At 39.2% G+C, this 20,645-nt stretch overlaps 1 protein-coding gene across 1 annotated transcript in view; it reads left to right on the top strand.

Annotated features, from left to right (window-relative positions):
• The window catches only part of LOC131687480 (WD repeat and FYVE domain-containing protein 3), a 1,208,520-nt gene that overhangs the window by 452,285 nt on the left and 735,590 nt on the right, over nt 1-20,645 (top strand). The window contains exon 11 of the mRNA XM_058971572.1: nt 17,010-17,164. Within this exon, the coding sequence (XP_058827555.1) occupies nt 17,010-17,164 (155 nt within the window). The remainder of the gene's footprint in view (nt 1-17,009; nt 17,165-20,645) is intronic.

Raw genomic sequence — 20,645 nt, 5'->3', positions numbered from 1 at the left:
TATTCTGAATTGTTTGTGAAAATCCCATTGCAAAGAGCACGTTTTCGTTCTTCTTTTCTTGACGGATTTTTTAGGATTATCTGGTGTTTCTACTTTATTGATGGTCCTTAATTAGTCATCGGAAAATCTAGAAATCAGGAATTTGTTTTGGAATTAAAAGATATCTTTTTGGTTACAGACGTCTGAAAAATGATTTTGCATAGAATGGAATTTTCAGGTTCAGTATTTTAACGCGTAATTAGAAATAGCAAACTGAGAAAAGGCCACCTGTAAATAGTATTCATTCGCATTGAAATATCTAGAAAAGAGTGTCAAGTGTCCAGGCTATGTTGGCAATTATATTATTGTCGATGGCATAAAACTCGTACGTGCAGTCGATTACAATGCAGTCTTTTTCCAGCCATCCTTATTACTTGCGAATTGTTTCGTTCGGAACTCTCGTTCTGGAGATATGGGTTAATGAGTCGTATACAAAGCAATACCATTGCAAAGAAATAGTTCAAACTACCAGAATAAGTATTTAAATTCATCGAAAAGCCAGTTAGTATTGAAAGTACCCCTGCACTGCTTTGAGACACGAACATTCTTGAAATTACATGTCGTATTTTTTCGCAAATAAATATGCTTTTAGTCACATTGATCGTGAAAAATGTATATTGGGGTTTTCAGTACAACTCAGTGTCAGTTGTGAGGAATGGTAAATGATGGTTAGAGCTGTGACATTATTTTTGTTTATAGTGCGAAATTTTGATTCCTTACATCTTTATTTTCGATAATGCAACTGATAAATTTTCGCTACAATTTTGTTATTCAAAAATACAGTTGCTCTTGGTGATGCTACGAGTATAATATGAATATGAATTATATTGGAAATCTATTTTCTCACTACTATTCATATACCATCCAACGTCTATCTCACGAGTGAACGCATTGCTCAATCCAACAGATAAATACATCAACTCTGGACAATGAGGGTGGATGTAGCGTAGTTGGTAAATCGATTGCCTTGTACGTAGCGCACCTGGGTTCGAATCCCGACCCCGCACATAGGGTTAGAAATTTTTCATAAGAGATTTTTCTAACCCGAAGAGGCGAATGACCTTAACGTTAAAACCTCTATAATCGAAAAAAAACTCTGGACAAATTTGAACTTTGAAGTGAATTTACACATTATTTTGTCTTTGAAATGAACTTGCTTATTATTTTTTGAGAAATAGGTAATTGATTATTAAGTAAATTCACAAAATGTTTTCGGAATCAAAATCTTTGAATCACACAGATGTGTTTGCATACCCGGATATTCAAAATTGGTTTAGTTTTGAACCTAAAAAACCGGTAAAGCAATACTCTATGGAACGGTCTCATTTTTAGTTAGTGGAAATTGGTAAGCGAAGAATGAAAATACAAAATGTTTAATATCTCCGCCGCTCGTGAACAGATTTTGACAATCTATAGCTTGTTAGAAAGGTATTTTCATAAGCTTTTTGTTTCTGTTTATTTAACGTGATATAGTTGCCTTGTTCGAATGTTATTCGCTTCAAACCAGTCCTGTTTTGACAAAATTACCCATATCTCAGAAAGTAAACAACATATCGAAAAACAAAAATAATAGTGTCAAATGGGAGCGTTAGGCCTTTCATTTGAAACTAGTTTCAATAAGATCGGTTCAGCCATTGCTGAGATAATTACATGACATTTTGTACATACATACATACACTCATACACACATACAGACATTGTCTCAATTTGTCGAGCTGAGTCGATTGGTATATGAAACTCGGCCCTCCGGGCCTCGGAAAAAGTTTTCAAAGTTTGAGCGAATCCTATACATTTCTTTTGTAAGAAATGTAAAAAGTAAAATTTACGATAACTTTCGTTCAGTAAAATAGATTTGGCCACATGGATTTTTTGAAAATTAAAAAAATTCGATGTTGTCAAACATCAATCCCAAAAGATCGACTGAAAACAATAAGAGACTAATAGATACGAAAACTTTTCCAAGATAAACGAAATTAATTCGTGCGACCAACGAAGTCGTTCGTAATATACGCAAACATTTATTGAAATAAACGAATCATTTCGCTTCATCCACGAAAAATAATGTTGTTATCAACGATAACATTCGTACGATGTACACTAGATAAGTAAAATTTACTAAAACTTTCGTTCATCAAGCGTCCATTTCTTCACATCACAATCTTTCTAGTCCTCAATAGAGGTGAGGGGGTTGAAATAAAATCGATTTTGCCAGATCGATCCATTTAGTTAGTTAAAAAATCGTTGTTGTCAAACATCGATCCCAAAATATTGATTGAAAAAATAATATGCTAATGAATACGAACACTTTCCTATGATGAACGACATAAATTCGTGTGAGTAATTAAATTGTTCGTAATATACACAAGCATTTATTAAAATAAACAAAACATTTCGTATCATTCACGAAAAATAATGTCGTTATCAACGATAACATTCGTGCAGTGTACATTAAACGTATAAAATTTACGAAAGCCTTCGTTCACCAAGCTTGTTCATGAAATGAACGAAACCTACTGTTTTCAATTCACGAAAACACTTCGTTGCAGAAAACAACGAATGAATTCGTGCAATGCATCATCGATTACATTATATTTACGAATTTATATTGTCAGTGTAGATGCGTGGTACGCAGTTTTTGAACATACCCTTTTATTTTTACCAGAACGACATTCATTTACATTCACACATAAATAACAAGCATAATCCGTAACAATAAATCAAGAAGTTAACATTATTTTGGAAAAAAAACTTTCTGGTGTAACGTAGCCCCCCTGTGGGGGCGATTTTACACCAATTTTAAGTTCTTTATATCTCATGGTCGGTGTTAAGTCAGACCGGACCAAGTGACAAAATATTGATTTCGAGAAAAACGAGTTTAAAGTTTGAATCGTCGCATCCTTTACATTATAATTGGAAATTATTTTTGCCATAATTCTTGTTTATTGTTACATATTTCAAATCTGGCAAAAGTCGAATGTAGCTGAAGATATTCTTTATCCAGTGCTATTATTATCTCATTTTTTGATGTTTTGCGACTTAGTCCGGTCTGACTTAACACCGACCTCATGTTCAATCTTGATTTTTCAAAAGATCTTTTCACTAATTTTGGAGGTACTTCTGCAATATGTAAAACATCAAACAGTTTCAAATTTGAAGTTGCGTGATCAGAGTTCTCGAGTATAATGTGCAGAGGGTTCTATTTTTGGCGAAAAGTAAGATGACGGTAAGCAAGAACGTTACGTACCATGGCCCCAAAGCCGTATTTAGGAATACAAAACTGCAGGCGTCCAAATAGTTTGCTTTAGCTGTATGATGTCTTTCATGATAATGATATCAAATTAAAGGTACCCTTAACCAAAAAAAATCAATAGGATTTTTTTGCTGTTTTTCATAAAAAAGGCAACACATTTTTTTCATTGTTATGCTGCCAAAAATGCCATGAAAGGATTTTTAAAAATCAAACTTTCTCACTGAAGAGCTTGAAATTTCCTTTCAATTGATATAAATATCATAAAAATCGATAAAGCCGTTCTCTTGTAATCCAGGATGCCAACTGGAAAAAACATGTCAATCACTCAAATAAATGAATATACTTTAACGAAAAAAAATTTCTTTTACATATTAAAACCTTTAAAACAAAAATTTAATGCATTTACAAGGAAACTTTTTTTTAACCGCGTGCAAAGGTTCAGGACCGTTTAAAGATTATTCACCTCTCAATCGCGACTCAATTTGCATACTATCATTCAAGTCAAAGTGACATAAATCTTTAAGTGCGAAGGTGTATAAGGCATTATGCACAAACACATTGATCGACATAGCTGTGTAGAATACCGGAGCAAATCGATGGTTTTCGCTGATTGTTTCGCCTATCACCATCCTTGGTTCCAGGCATGGAATGGAGGGTAGACGAAGGGTACACCCATAGCGATCATTTAGCAATCCGCTTTAGGATCAACTATGGTGTGCAGCATCCGAGGGCGGGAGATCCCTGTCAGGTACGCGGGTGGAAGTCCAATCACTTCGACAGCGAAGCTTTCACCGCGGCCCTGGGACTTGAGGCCAACACCGACAGTCTAAGCGGGGATGCGCTGGTAACTGTTCTATCACGCGCGTGCGACGCCACTATGCCGAGGAAAACCTTGCCAAGAAACGGCAGATGCCCGGTATACTGGTGGAGTGCCAAGATTGCAGCTCTACGATCAGCCTACCTCAGAGCTAGACGTAGGATGCAAAGAGCTCGCACCGAGGATGCAAGAGAGAACCGCCGTGAAGTGTTTCGAGCTGCGAAATTGGCCCTTAACAAGGCCATTAAAAGCAGCAAGAGAGCGTGTTTCGACAACTTGTGTGAGAGTGCCAACGCGAATCCGTGGGGTGACGCCTACCGGATCGTGATGGCCAAGACCAAAGGGGGCTCTTCACCCCCAGAACGGTCTCCGGACCGGTTGGCGACGATTATCGAAGTACTTTTCCCGTCTCGAGCCACAAACCCCTGGCCACCTGCACTACGAGACAGTGCGGGCACGGCCGAAATGGTGGCTCCAGTGACGAATGAAGAACTACTCAGAGTGGCTATATCCCTAGCAATGAACAAAGCTCCAGAGCCGGATGGAGTTCCAAACAACGCTCTCAAGGCAGCGATCATAGCGAACCCGAACATGTTCAGGCTAGCTATGCAGAGATGCCTTGACGAGTGCCATTTCCGCGATAGATGGAAAAGGCAGAAATTGGTGCTGTTGCCGAAGCCCGGGAAGCCGCCAGGCGACCCATCGGCGTACAGACCAATCTGTCTGATCGACACGACTAGCAAACTGCTTGAGAGGATCATCCTCAACAGGCTAACCCCGTACGCGGAAGGTACGGACGGTCTGTCAAGCAACCAGTTTGGCTTTCGGAAGGGTAAGTCCACAGTGGACGCTCTCAACTCAGTGATAAATACTGCCGAGATAGCGATCCAACGGAAAAGGCGAGGTATTCGATACTGTGCGTTAGTGACACTTGACGTGAAGAACGCATTCAACAGCGCAAGCTGGGATGCCATCGCTCTCTCGTTACACCGGCTTAGCCTACCTGTGGGTCTGTACCGGATCCTGGAAAGTTACTTCCAGAACCGCGTACTGCTATACGAGACCGATGCCGGTCAGAAAAGGGTTCCGATTACCGCCGGAGTCCCGCAGGGCTCGATTCTAGGCCCGGTGCTATGGAACCTCATGTATGACGGGGTTCTCAGACTGAAGTTCCCTCCTGGAGTCAAGATCGTCGGCTTTGCTGACGACGTAACCTTGGAGGTCTACGGGGAGTCAATCCCCGAGGTAGAACTAACTGCAGAACACGCGATAACCACGGTGGAAGAATGGATGAGCGCGAGAGGCCTGGAGCTTGCTCAGTATAAGACGGAGGTAGTTATCGTCAACAACCGCAAGTCGGCACAACATGCAGTTATCCATGTGGGAGAAGTCGTGATCACTTCACAGCGAAGCCTGAAGTCTCTCGGAGTCATTATAGACGACAAGCTGACCTTCGGCAGCCATGTCGACTATATATGCAAGAGAGCGTCGACTGCTGTTGCGGCACTATCGACGATGAAGTCCAACAGCTCAAAGGTGTGCGCCAGTAGATGTAGGTTACTGGCAGGCATTGCCGTATCTATCCTCAGGTACGGCGGCCCGTCATGGTCAAGAGCACTGAGGGTATCCAGTTACCTAAAGAAACTGGAGAGCACCTACCGCGTGATGTGCCTCAGAGTGATATCTGCCTACCGCACGGTATCACACGATGCATCCTGCGTGATAGCGAGCATGATGCCAGTCGGGCTGGTCATTCGGGAAGATGAGGAGTGTTTCGAGCTACGTGGAAATAGAGGAGCCCGCGAGCGCACCAGGGTGACCTCGGTCGCCAGATGGCAGTGTGAGTGGGATAACTCCTCGAAAGGTAGGTGGACCCACCGGCTGATACCTAACATATCGAGCTGGGTGGGAAGACCCCATGGGGAAGTTCACTTCCACCTGACACAATTCCTATCAGGCCATGACTGTTTCCGACAGTACCTCCACACGTTCGGGCACGCGGAGGTCCCAGCCTGCCCGGACTGCCCAGGTGTGGACGAAACTGCCAAACACATACTGTTCGTATGTCCTCGGTTCGACGTCGAAAGAAGAGCAATGCTTGACATCTGTGGCTGGGACACAACCCCTGATACCCTTATTTATTTAGCCTGTAGGCTACAGGTAATTTGGCGAACCGAGCAACAGACGACGGGCACGGCTAACTAGTGATTGGTTAGTTGGAGCGAAAAAGGCCGAGCGCAAAAAGGGAGTGAATGGTCTGTTCATGCTGAGGCAGGTTTGGCGCAGCGACTGGCAACCGCGTAAGGGGTAAACCCAGCCACCCCGAAGCAAGACAGAAGAGCGAGTGTATAGGCGTATAAGTGGACTGCCTTATGAGTATTTTATTTTTTGTTTATTTTTATTTTGTTTAATACATCAACAGGCATATCAAAGCCCCAATGATGTTAGCCTACATACTAATCTTATTTCTAATACTCAAGTCGCACATAAAAACAAAAATCATACAATAATTACAAACAAAGAATAAAAAGGTCAAGTGTTGTTAACGAAATGAATCAACAATCTGGAGAAACGTACACGCAGAGTATGTCGAGAAACGTTGAAATCAAATGCTGAAGCTACCTGGTTGAAAATTCGTTGCAGACCAGTGATGGCTCCATACATACTATAATTTGTGCGTCGGAATGGCAACCGGAACATATTGTTGTTACGTAGTGCACGAGGTGCGACGTTTATGTTGATTTGTTCCAAAATAGCTGGGGCATCTATACGGCCTTGCAGAGTGTCAGCGATGAACAAAGCTCTTTCGGTATTCCTTCGAACATGTAGGGGCTCTAGTTGAATCAGCTGACATCGGTTTTCATAGCTAGGTAGTCGGACAGGATCTCTCCACGGCAATCTACGGAGCGCGAAACGTAAAAAGCGTCGCTGCACACTTTCAATTCTTTCTACGCCATTATTATAGTTCGGGCTCCACACTTCAGGGCAATATTCTAGAATTGATCGGGATAAAGAGCAGTACAGCGATTTGAGACAATAAACATCCGTAAAGTATTTGGCTATCCTGAATTTGCATCCCAGTACTCGAGACGCTTTACCTACTGCATAGGATACGTGTTGTTTAAACGTAAGTTGAGAATCCAGAATCACTCCCAGATCCTTCACGTGACTGACACGTTCGATTTCTGTCTCTAGTAGACGGTAGTTACAATAAATCGAATCCTTCTTCCGTGAAAAAGATATACCGAGCACTTCTTCGGGTTTACATACATGCGGTTCGTATTGCACCAATCAGCAAGGACTTGAAGCTGCTGTTGGAGAACTCTGCAATCTTCAATTGAACGAATTAGGCGAAAAATCTTGAGGTCATCTGCGAACGATAATCGTGGAGTCTTCAAAATTAGATGTACATCATTGAAGTATATCAGAAGCATCAACGGTCCCAAGTGGCTTCCTTGAGGTATTCCAAATGTAGAAGAGAATGCAGGGGCCTGGTATTCTCCTATGACAACCGTTATCTCTCGGTCAGTGAGGTAGGATCGAAACCATTGCAAAATACTACCATTAATTCCAAATCTCCATTTTTGCTATTGAGATATCGTGGTTTATCTTGTCAAAAGCGGCAGATAAGTCGGTGTAAACAACGTCGATTTGAGCGCGATGTTCCATACTCTCTGTTATGAAGGATGTTAAACATAATAGGTTAGACGCAGTAGACCGCCCAGACGTGAAGCCGTGTTGATCGTCACTTAGGTACTGCTTACAGTGAGCCTGAAGAGGTTCCATAATCACAAGCTCGAACAACTTCGAGACAGCACTCAATGAAGTTATTCCACGGTAGTTATTGACGTCTCGCTTATTTCCCTTTTTATGTACTGGGAACATGTTCGCTAATTTCCAGCAAGATGGAAAAATACCTCTGTGAATAGATGTTCGAAAGATGTGAAGAAGCGGGTTAACCAAAACTTCAATGTGCCTTATCAGAAAAGCGGAGGGGAACCCGTCGGGTCTCGGATTGAAGGATGACTTAAGTCGAGAGGAAGCTCTGGTAATCATCGTTGCGTTGACATCGATAGCACTCAGAGTTTGACCCACAAGTGGAGCTCTGCTAGCAGCGAGTTCGATTTGCTCAATAGTTAATTCCTCATCTGTGAACACGTTCGCGAATTTTTCCGAGAAAAGTGCACATATATCTCGTGATGTGGAAGCTGTGTTACCATTGAAAGTCATAGCAGTCCAGATTCCTTGCGCTGTTCGTTTACATATTTCCAGAAACGTTTAGGATGCGGCTTGAGATTACGCTGAATATTTTGCTGATATCGATAGAAACAGTTTTGACTGGCTCGTTTGTACGCATGGTTGAGACTGACGTAATAGTCTCTGAGTGATATTGTACGATACTTGGTAAACCTCCGCAGGGCAGCTCTCTTAATAGACTTCAACCGTCGCAATGTACTCGTTTGCCATGGAGGGCCGGTTTGTCGATGGTGAACTTTCTTCGGAACGTACCTGTCAATAACGTACGCCAGAACGTTGGAAAAAGTTTGGACTGCGGATTCGACATCCTCGAGGTCCAAAATATTTTCCCAATCGATGGTGGAAAAAAGGTCTGCGATACTGCGATGGTCGGCTTTACGGAAATCGTAGGTGACAGAACGTGGTGCAATATCGAAATCATGCACCACAGTGGCATCAATCGTAGCGATCAATGGAGGATGATGCATCACTGGTTTTACTAGAGGAGAGGGCGACATCACTATTGATGTGGCGGAAACCTGATCGCTGGCAAAACAAAGATCGAGATAGCGGCTATTTTCATTGGCAATAGAATTGATTTGTAGTAACGTGGCTGAGCTATAGCTGTCAAGTAGACTCACTGCAGCTGGGTGGAGTACGGAATGGTCCGAATCCGGATAAAGGAATCCGTTGCGGGAAGACTTCCATGAAATGCTAGGAAGATTAAAATCTCCTAGCACCATGATCTCATCAACTGCGTTCGCGTCTTCGAGGACCTCATGCCAAGATGGGAGGGTCGTAGCGTAGTATGTTGGGACTTAGCTATCGATGCCTCGTGGCGTGGCAGAGGAGTGAAAGGGTGAGCATCCAAGTCAGTCTCACACGGTATGTTAAGGGTGAGCACAAAAGTCAGCCTCACATGGTATGGTAGAGGCTAGCACAAAAGTAAGCCTAGCAAGGAATGAAAAAGTTGAGCACACAAGTCAGCCTCGCATGGTATGTCAGAAGTGGGGCTTAAGAAAAATGTCCCACATGGGATGCCAAGGGGAGTGACAGGGGTATAATAGAGTGGCACGATCGAGAGTGAATCAGGTGATAGGGTGAGCATCCAAGTCAGCCTCACATGATATGGGAGAGGCGAGCACAAAAGTAAGCCTAGCAAGGAATGAGTAAGGTGAGCACACAAGTCAGCCTCGCAAGGAACGAAAAAGGTAAGCACAAAAGTCAGCCTCATGTGGAGTGTTAGAGAGTGAATCAAGGTGCGATAGAGAGAGCACCCAAGTAAGCCTCATACAGGACGTATGAACGCGCGAGCGAGAGTGAATGAGTACATCAAGTACAGCCATCCCCCCAGAAGTAATACCGAGAGGTAGTTCCTGGGGAGAACGATGGCGGAGCCCAATGGAGTTTAGTCGGTATTAATGGCAGCGTCACCATTCGAGCCCGACTCGCCCCCAGTATACCCCGTGTGGTAGCTTGGACACCTACCAATAGCACGTGTACTGGGTTAGTACGTAAACAGTCTTCTCCATTGTAAAAAAAAACGTTGGGGTCTAGGAGGTGCTGTTCCCAGAAAATAGTTCTCATAAATTTGTTTAATGTTATAGAGATTTTACTGATAACGTAATTAGGTGCATTTTGCCATATAATGGTCAAGTAACATAATTGTGAGTGGACGTGTGCGTAAAACAGGTTCTTTTTCTCTTTAATAGGTAACATGTTACTACTCTGTCGAAGTATACCGAGAAATTTGGTTATTTTTCTGTGAATCTGCTCAATGTGCAAATTTCACTTAAGGTTTTGTTGAAGTATCAGTCCTAGGTAAGGCAGAAAGGCAACTCTTTCTAATTTCGTTTCTCCTAGCTACAAGTCAAAATCATGAGTGGTCAGACGAACAGTACTAGAGAATATAATATACTTCGATTTTGATGCGTTGACGGTAAGTCCGTTGTCAAAGTACCACCTATGAATCAAATTCAAATCATGCTGCATATCTTGATACAAGGCTTCTACGCTATTTGAGTTGTAAACTGAGGCAGCATCACCAGCATATAGTTGAAGTTTGCCCTTCAGAGGTAGATCAAATATATCATTGATAGATATGTTGAAAAGAAGTGGTCCTAATATTGAGCCCTGTGGCACACCAAAACCGACAGCGATTTCAGAACTTATGTGGTTATCTAAGGCTACACATTGTAGTCTATTGTTTAAATAGGATTCAATCAGCATTAACGCCTTATTTCTTATACCGTAGTTTTGCAGTTTGTTTAATAGTATTATATGAGGAACGCAATCAAATGCTTTTGACACGTCAATAAAGATTGTAGAATAAATTTCACGTCGGTCTAGGTTCAGTTGGATGTCGTTTACTAGATTAACTGTAGCACTAGTATTATTCGAGTTCGGTTGGAATCCGTATTGGTTTTTATGGATTATGTCATGCCGACTTAAGAAACTACATAGCCTTTGTCGAACAAGCTTTTCGAATGGTTTTGACAAAGTTGGCAGAATTGAAATGGGCCTATAGTTATATTTCTGACCAGTTTTGAAAATCGGAACTACTTTTGCTGATTTCAAACAATTAGGAAAGACACCATTTTCAAGTGATTGATTAATTAGACATGTTAATTTAGGAATTATTTGCATTATTTTTTAAGATTTTTGATGGAATGCCATCAAGTCCTACTGCCCTTGAATTACTAAGCTCACGAACGTAGTTACTTATTTCATTAGTCGAAGCTGGTAACATTATAATGGAGCTTTGAGTTGATCTATTCAGTGTAAACTTCTGTGTTTCATTGTTAAACATCAGTTTCGAATTGCTTAATAACTCAAAAAGTATATTAGCGAAATAACTGTTAAAGGCATTGCACATTTCTGTTTTTTCGATTAGAATTCTTTCATTTACTGCAAGCCTTGATATAGTTGTGCGAGCTACATTAGTGTTTTTACGTAATACAATTTCATTCAAAATGCTCCACACCTTCCTAATATTGCTTTGATTCTGTGCTATTTGGTAGTAATATTTTTGCTTGAGACGTCTAGTTACATAGTTTGCTTTCTGTAGTTTTGACGGATTGAAGGATTATCTGGCCATTGATACATTCTTTGGTATAACTGATCCCTAAATCGGATTTCTCTTATAACTGTTTCATCAACCCACGGTGCTTTAGAGCGATATCTACCATGAAGACGAACTTGAAACAACTTTTTCGCCATAGTTTCTATAATGAGTTGAACTAAACTTTTCAGGCAGACGGCTGAATCTATCGATTGGGCTAAGTCAGTTGAGATATGGTCAAAATTATATTTTCGGGTGTTTGAAATTTCAAAATTACTCGATGAGCGTTTATTTGAGCCGAAACTGATCAACAGTGATTTGTAATATGTAAAACTGACGTTGTCTAAACACATGCAAAATGTTTGAGAATACAGATTGATAAAAACATGACCAATTATTGGTCCTGACGATCCAGTCCTTCGTGTAGCATAGTCATTGTCGATTTTGTTCAAAAATGTGAACCCGTTGGAATCCACCATCGACGCATATTGCCTTGAGGTTCCATTAAGTAAATTGATGTTAAAATCACCATCACACAGCATATTTCCTGTACATTCCAATAGAGAGTCCAGATAATCTATGATGTCCTTTACACTTGCATGCGGAGGCCTATAAATTACTGCGACGCTCATTTTTGCCTCTTTCAAAAATACAACGATGGAACTACCTTCCAAAAATTCCTCATTTTTCGTCACGTCGTACTGCATTGTCTGGTGAATAAACATACTGCCAGGGATTCTGTGACAGAATCATGCATCTATCGTGTTCAACGCTCACTCGTCCAAAATTGGACATGATTAACGACTCAGCGAATATATTTTGGCTTTGCGACAGCTGTGTGGATTTGATGAAATCCTCCGCAGTGAATGCAGCTTTTACAGCATTGAGCGAAGCGTTCCGTTTGCTGACCGACACACATAAAACAGCGCTTGAAGCATTAAAGACTGAAATGGAGAAAACCAGAAAATCAGTGGAATCCGTAACGACATTGCCTGCAACTCCCATATCATGGCCCGTTCCAAAAAGATCTGGAGCCAAACGTGCTCACGAGACGGAGGATGATAAATTTCTTTCTAAATCCGATGTCCCCAGTCTAACGTGTGGTAAGAAAAAGGGTGATGTAGCAAAGGTACCCACAATCACTGTTCAACCCGCTACTAGTAAATACTGGATTTACTTGTCGCGAATTGCTACCACCGTTTCGGAAGCTGAGGTTGGTGCTATGGTTAAGGAATGCCTTTCAACGGACGATCCGGTCGAAGTGAAGAAGTTAGTGAAAAAAGACGCACATTTGATCGGGCTTAATTTCATTTCTTTCAAAATTGGTGTTGACCCTCAACTTCGTGAAATGGCCCTCAATGCCGAAACCTGGACGGATGGGATGTATTTCTGCGTTCATCGACTTTCGGCAAGAACGTACTAATGACGGGAAGCAGGGGTTTCGAAAAACACCTCGACTGGGATAAATCCATCGCAAATGGCAGTTATTTTAGACTACGCACCGACAATTCGCCTGTTGAACAACGGCAACCGGGACGCACCGTAGAAAGCAATATGGAATCCCCCAATCCTCCCAGCATAGTCGTGCCTCTTGCAGTCAGCAGTATCTTCAGTCATCCCGGCCCTGTGTCTGGGAATGGAGAGGGGGACTTCCAAATTGCCCTCTTTGGCAAGTAGTTTAAAAATAATATTGATGAATCAACCGTTTTTCCTGATGGAACTGTTTGTTCTAGCTCGAATGCTTCCGACTGTCAATTAATAAGTCATCGCTGTCAGCCGTCAGATGGAAACCTCCTGAGGAGCACTCCAACTTCCATCACGGGTGCTACCAATTCATGCAGTTCACCAGCGCCTTCTGCTGGTAGCAGTCATTCCAGTCGCCCCGGTGTGCATTCCAGACGAATGAATCAAGGAGTGCCGGTCAGCCTTCCGTGCCTAAAATCGTCGCCCATCCACTTATACTATCAAAATGTGGGTGGCATGAATTCCTGTGCAAATACCTATCGCCTAGTTACCTCGGACTGCTGTTACGACATTATCGCATTGACAGAAACATGGCTAAATGAGCAGACTCTTTCCAGCCAGGTGATTTGTAGTATCTCATGGTTAACTGTGTCGAAAGCGGCCTTAAGATCTGTGTAGACCGTGTCCACCTGGAGTTTCCTGGATATGTTTTCAATGCAAAACGATGTGAAGCTAATTAAATTCGTCTCAACCGATCGACCAGGGAAGAATCCGTCCTGCAAGGGCTTATGTAATGGTTACTAGCAAAAAACAGCACCTCGTTGATAAGCGCTTCGAAGATTTTCGACTCAACTCTCAGCGAAGTGATTCCCCGGTAGTTCACGATGTTGCTTTTGTCATTTTTCTTGTGAACCGGAAACATAACTGAAAACTTCCAATCATCGGGAAATTTTTGCTGCTGAAGCGACACATTGAAAAGGTGCGTCAGTGGGATCGCTAAGATATCGGAACATTTTTTCAGAACAGCAGACGGCATAGCACTTTGTCCTGGAGCATAAGACGATTTTGTTTTCCGTATTGCAGAGAGAACCGATTGTACTGAAATAGTGAATACATCCATATTCACTGCACCAATGAGAACATCACGGGTCGCGTTTTCGAGCTCGATGGCAGATGGCACATCAGTCCTGAAGACACTTGAAAAGTAGCTGGCAAATAGGAAGCATTTTTCCGCTGTTGTAGTCGCTACTTCGCCATTGTAGACCATCCTAGACGGAAGACCCGTTTCCTTTCTCTTCGTTTTAACAAAAGCCCAGAATCCCTTCGGATTTCGTCGTAAGATTTGTTGGATGCGGTTCACATATCCTTTGTACAGCAATTTATTGTAACAGCGGTACTCATTACTGGCGAGTGCGAAAAAGCGCTTGAGAATAGGGCATCGACGATTTGTGTACGCACGTAGGGCTTTGGCACGGGTGCGTTTCAGATTCCGATGCATGGCGTTAGACCATGGAGGCTTCTTGGGAGGTTGATATTCTGGCACGGATTTTTCAACACAGTCAATGAGTAATCGGTTATAGAGATCGACTGCAGCATTTACATCAACTTGATCAAGTAGTACACTACAGTCAATCAGCGATAGGGTGCGACGTAGTGCTGCTAAATCAGTTTTACGAAAGTTACGACGATTCACAGCTAAATCTTCTTCATATTGTGGTGAACTAATGATGGAAACAGAAGAACTTTTATTTTAAAGTTTTTTGATTGAAAACTTAAGTTTTTTAATGAAATTAATTCGCATTTTTTGCCACTAATTGGTACTATAGACATTCAAAAAATACTAAAAGTGAGAATCTGATGAACAATCCCATTGTCTATAACTTCGTAGAATGCTATAAATCGATATAAAATCACCCGAAAAAGTTATTACAATTTTACCAGCTTTAGGTGTGCGCGGGGCCTATGGATTAACAAGGACTTACAAAAAAATGTTGGGTTTAAATGAACAGTAAATTCAGATAAATTTCAATGTATACAAAGTCCCATTCTGAGCAGAAAAAAAATATATTTTTGGATTTCTCCGGGTCTTGGGCGAAAATGACACTTATTTGAATGAACTAAAGTAGACAGTTCGAGTCATTGTAATAAACGACGGATTTTATTGCAATTTTGGGTTGAGAATCCTGTTTGTCTTTATCAACATTAAAAGAAAGATGATTGAAAAAGAAAAAAAGCTCTTCGAGTTTTGGATCCATGTTTGTTATCTTTGGGGTAGATTCATCAGAATTTATAGATGCAGATTTTTGCTTGTCCTCAAATTTTATTTCCAAATCGAGCACACTTCCCAAAATCTTAGAAAAAAGAATAAAAACATGTTCCATAATTTCCTTTAAGAAGAAATTCGGGAGTCGTTACTCGTTGTACACGGATCACAACAGAAAACGACAAGAAAATACCAGGCTGTACCATACATTCAAGTAATACAAGTCTGTTTATTGAAGATTTCCCTCATAATATGGGATAAGAGCAAAGACAACATATCAAGAAGACAGAGTTGCCAGTTCAGTTCATAATCTGGAGACATTAACCGCAACACGTCTTTCGGGTAAAGGTGATACTTTCTATGTCTACTTTTATTTTGAGATCGCTATCTTCGTACAATAGACACAACCTTTATTTCTCATTTACTATTGCGATTTCTGTTCGATGTACAGCGATTTCCAAAAGTTAACAAATTTGAACATAAATCTCATCGAATGATTTTTCTATCCTTCATGAAACTGTTAATCAGGATTCTCACTCGAAATCATATCAAATCACTGAATATCTAATCGAGTTTGATAAAATATAAAGTTAAAATTTAGGCCAAATATATCCCACAAGATGCTAACGAGCAAAAAGGTGGATTCAAGGTTACATCAAGCATACTCCAGAATGAGTGAAGAAAAAAAAGAAGAAACAAATACAATGGAGACTCGATTTTATCAGCCCCCATTTTATCTACCCCCGATTTTATCAGCTTTTTGACCCGATTTTATCAGCTTCAGTTGGTAGTTTAATGGGCTCTAGCAGACGAACCAAGTTGAATTCGAGTAAATCCTTTCTTTGGCATATATTTCTTATCTTAGAGATCCGGAAAATGCAAAAATAAAAATATTATTTTTTTTTAAATTTTGCGCTGTCAGACCCCCTTAAGGGGAACTTAAAGTAAATAATCAGAAAAGGTTGCAAGGCTATATCTAAGGAACAAGGAAGAATATTTTAAGAGCTTCGGTTTATTAAAAAGACAGAAAAATATATGTCCCAATTTTATCAATGTTCCTGTTTTATCAGATTAAAATTCGCCAAGGGGCTGATAAAAACGGGTCTTTACTGTATATCTGTGACAGAAAAAAAAATTGTTTCATATTGCTGCATTGCCCAGCCTCTTTCAAAAGAGTCTTAATTTCGTTCAAATTTTATCTACTCTTCTCTATATCTCTATGCTGCTAAAATATCATTGGTGGGCATAAAACGGTGGAATCTGGAACTATGTTTTTACGCTTAAAGGTGGGACTGTGCTAGCATTCAGGTTCTACTGAGCAAACCGTTAAAATAAGGCAATCCATTTTTTTACAAATAAAAATGTTTTTGGAACAAAGCTTCTTAACCAATAGGCCCCGTGCGAATCTAGAAACTTTGATAAAAATTTAATATCTTTCTCTGGCGATTTTAGATCGCGATGTAGTTTTAAACAAAGTTGTACACAATGAAATTGTCCATCAGATTCTCACTTTTGGTAATATTTGTATGTCTAAAGTACTACCTAGGGGAAAAAATGTGAACCAGTTTCATTGAAAAACTTAAGTTTTCAAACAAAAAAATTTCAAAATAAAAAGTTGTTCTGGAGCCCCCGATAGAATATTTTAATTTTACTTTCAAATGAAAGGGAAAAGCGCATTCTATCACATGCTGAAGTTTAAGCGATGCCGATTTTTTTCGAATAAAATTGTTCTACCAAGCACACCGTGGAACTGTTTTGCCCATCTCTAATATACATTATTTAATATCAAAGGTATTTGGAATTCTGTATACTAAAATATTAAAAAGCTATGTTATGATTGTCGAATAAAATATTGTATTCGTTTTTTATCTCTTTCCAGTTGTGTTCCAATGCTTTTTTTAAAGCTCTCAAGATCTTAGGTTGTTTCAGCTCAGCTAGAGTGCTAAAAAGTAACTGTTCGCCTGACTTTAAGCCTGCTCCTGAAATAATTGAAAATTTTAGGCTTTTATTGGCTGAGGACATTTCTAACATAAGGTAATTGTAGCTTGTAGTAAGTGAATAATAATAAGTAATGAAATATATTTTCTTCTAATAACAAAAATTTCAATGTTTCTATCGTATGATGTGTATGATTAAAGCTCAAAAACTATACTATGGTGTGTATGAATAAAACCCTTGTCAGTATGCGTAGAAAAATGTGTTCAACTTCATCCCCATATTCATACTAAATCTGTAAATTTATATGAAAACTGTAAATTTTATTGTAAAGTTACTCGATTTATTTGACAATTAACGTGTAATGAATAAAATCCTAACAAGTTTAAAATCTGTCGACGGATGCGATATACTACACAATGCGGATTCCTGCAATTTGAAGTTATAACACTGAATTTCTACATTTTTGTAAAAATATGTTTACCGTACGATTACAAGTTTGAGTGAATATTTGACTATCTTTAGGAATATGTTCGAAACAATGGACATTTGTAGTACAAAGATTATGATTGTATTTTCCCTATACTGTTAAGTAAAATCTTTCTGCATAAAAAGTGTCTCGTAAATTTGATTTTGGCTTGTAAAATGCATATAAACATTTCGCATAGCGGTATACCAAATCGAATTTGAATCATTGTATGTTACTATTATGTCGGTTTTGCTTGAAGCGAAACTGAGTTAGGTTCTAACCACCAACTGCTGCCAAATTAAATGAGCTGATAGCGGTGGGGTTGCAACCTAACTCCGGATCAGGGTACGTTGCATTGTGACGATGATTTGGGCGGATTACACACTGACTTCATCATGGTTGACTGCTGATTATCTAATAATAGTTTCTTAGGAAGTAGTAAGTAGGAATTCATACCAATCCGACCCATCTTAAAACCTCAACAGCATGATAGCCATCATATATATATATATATATATATATATATATATATATATATATATATATATATATATATATATATATATATATATATATATATATATATATATATATATATATATATATATATATATATATATATATATATATATATATATATATATATATATATATATATATATATATATATATATATATATATATATATATATATATATATATATATATATATATATATATATATATATATATATATATATATATATATATATATATATATATATATATATATATATATATATATATATATATATATATATATATATATATATATATATATATATATATATATATATATATATATATATATATATATATATATATATATATATATATATATATATATATATATATATATATATATATATATATATATATATATATATATATATATATATATATATATATATATATATATATATATATATATATTACCTGACCCGGCAGACGTTGTCCTGCCTATAATTCTTTACTGGAAAATACAACACGAAAGAAAAAATAGCAATGCTTGTGGATCAAATTTCTATTTATTTCAAGTCCAGTTAGGTTGTGATATGATAATGATTCCAACTATAAAACATGTTACGAAAAGTTCTATAATATACGTTATGATAAACATCGTTTTTGTTTGTGCCTCTCTCTATGTGCAGTAACAATACTGATGCTTTACCAACGTGTGAACAGGGCCGTGGGAGAATCGACAATACTCCAAACTTATGCCGAAGCTTTTTAAAGACTTGTTTTCATTATCAATGACTCCACGCTGTTTCGCGTGCGACGGTACACTGCGTATCGCGAGGAAAATTATCAAACGCTGTAATGAAGTTTTCCAAAACGATTTTTTCTTTGTACCGTCAAATTCCTTGGTTTCTAACGAATCCGTACATATGCTACACTACAGGTTAAAAATATTGCTCCACTTTTGCGCACCTATACATACAAATTTTACTTTAGTTGTGTCTGTGCGGTTGGAAAAACTGCTTCTAGTAAAATGGAATTTTTTTTCAATGAAAAGCGGAAAATATGAAAAATCGGAGAAAATCACGTCCTAGAAAATTTTTTTGGCAATGTTGTAGTGGAAAAATCAAAATTTTAAACACATGATTGCAAAACTGTGTGCTTTCAGCCGGAAAAAGCACACAGTTTTCCGAGTTGAAAATTTTTAAAATTTTCTTTTTGGCTAATTCATAGTAAAAACAATTATCTAGGTCGTGATTTTTTTTTCATATTTTGTCTTTTTTTTTGAAAATAAAATAAAAACCACAAAAGAAACACGAAAAATGGCGGATTGCCCAACGGGGGCCTTAAGCAGTGAGCGGATATAACAACACCTCCGAGGGGATATTGAGATAATAGAACGACAACACCCCCGAAGAGATATCGTCATTCAAATACGGCTAAAACTATAGCTTTTTACCACATTGGGTTAGGAACAATAGAATATCCTTCAGTTTCAGATCTCAGAACCAAAAATCTGGATAGGTATTGCATTACTACAGGGCAGTTGCATATCAAATGATATGATGTTCCGTAATTGGATTCACAAAGATCACATGAATAATACTCAGCGCGCTGACTAGTAGCCATGTGATAATTGAGTTTGCAATGTCCAGTCAGTGCCTTGACTAGAGTACTGCGGTTGTGCTTAGCAAAATGCAACAAATTCCTTGCCATATTCGGATTCACATCCGGCAGAAAAGCCTTTGTTTGAACGCAAGTTTCAATGTTGTGCCAATGGTTGGCATGTTCGGATGCAGCCCCAGTACGAATCTTATCCAACTTATCGGCAGTGGTAGAACTGGTTGAAGTCAGTTGCAACGCCAGCTCTAACCAATTCGTCAGCCCATTCATTTCCAACAATACCGGAATGATCGGTACCTATAGAAGGTAGATAGCATTTGAAATGCTAAATTCTTCGGTTTGAGTTCAACATGCGATTACTAATTTCGATCTCGAATCTGCCGAACTAAGTGCTTTCAGGGCAGCCTGACTGTCAGAGCAAAAATAGACTCTTTTACCACAAATTCCCTGTTGAAGTGCTGATTGTACGCCACACAGAAGCGCAAAGATTTCTGCTTAAAATACGGTACATCTACCAAGCGAATGAGATTGGTTTAATTTCATTTCATGACAATAGACACTTGCACTTACTCGGCCCTCCAACAAAGTTCCGTCAGTATAACAAACTACATATTCTTCAAGTTGTCACTCCATCCAGCCAGACAGCCATTCCTCGCGAAGAGGAATTCTCACATTGAAAATTCTAAAGGGAAAACTACATGTGAGTGTAAGGTCATTGGGAGCAAGTGTATACTCATCCCAAGTAACAATTTGGGGCCACAGTCTTGTGTGGCTAGTTGCACGATCTATTGGGTTACTGTTCCAGAGCCCAATAACCTTAAGACGGTATGCACAAGAAAGTGCTTCTTGTTTCAGGAACACATGTACTAGTTTTATGTTCAATAGTGCCTCTAGAGCAGCAGTAGGTGTTGTCGAGAACGCACCAATCATCACCATCAAGATCAGCCTCTGAAGATGGTTTAACTTTGATTGGATTGTCATGACTTCTCC

Source organism: Topomyia yanbarensis, chromosome 3 (genome assembly GCF_030247195.1).
Source record: "Topomyia yanbarensis strain Yona2022 chromosome 3, ASM3024719v1, whole genome shotgun sequence".
Classification (NCBI taxonomy): Eukaryota; Metazoa; Arthropoda; class Insecta; order Diptera; family Culicidae; genus Topomyia; species Topomyia yanbarensis.
Note: the sequence above shows the minus strand (reverse complement) of the source record. Positions and strands in the feature narration are given on the sequence as shown.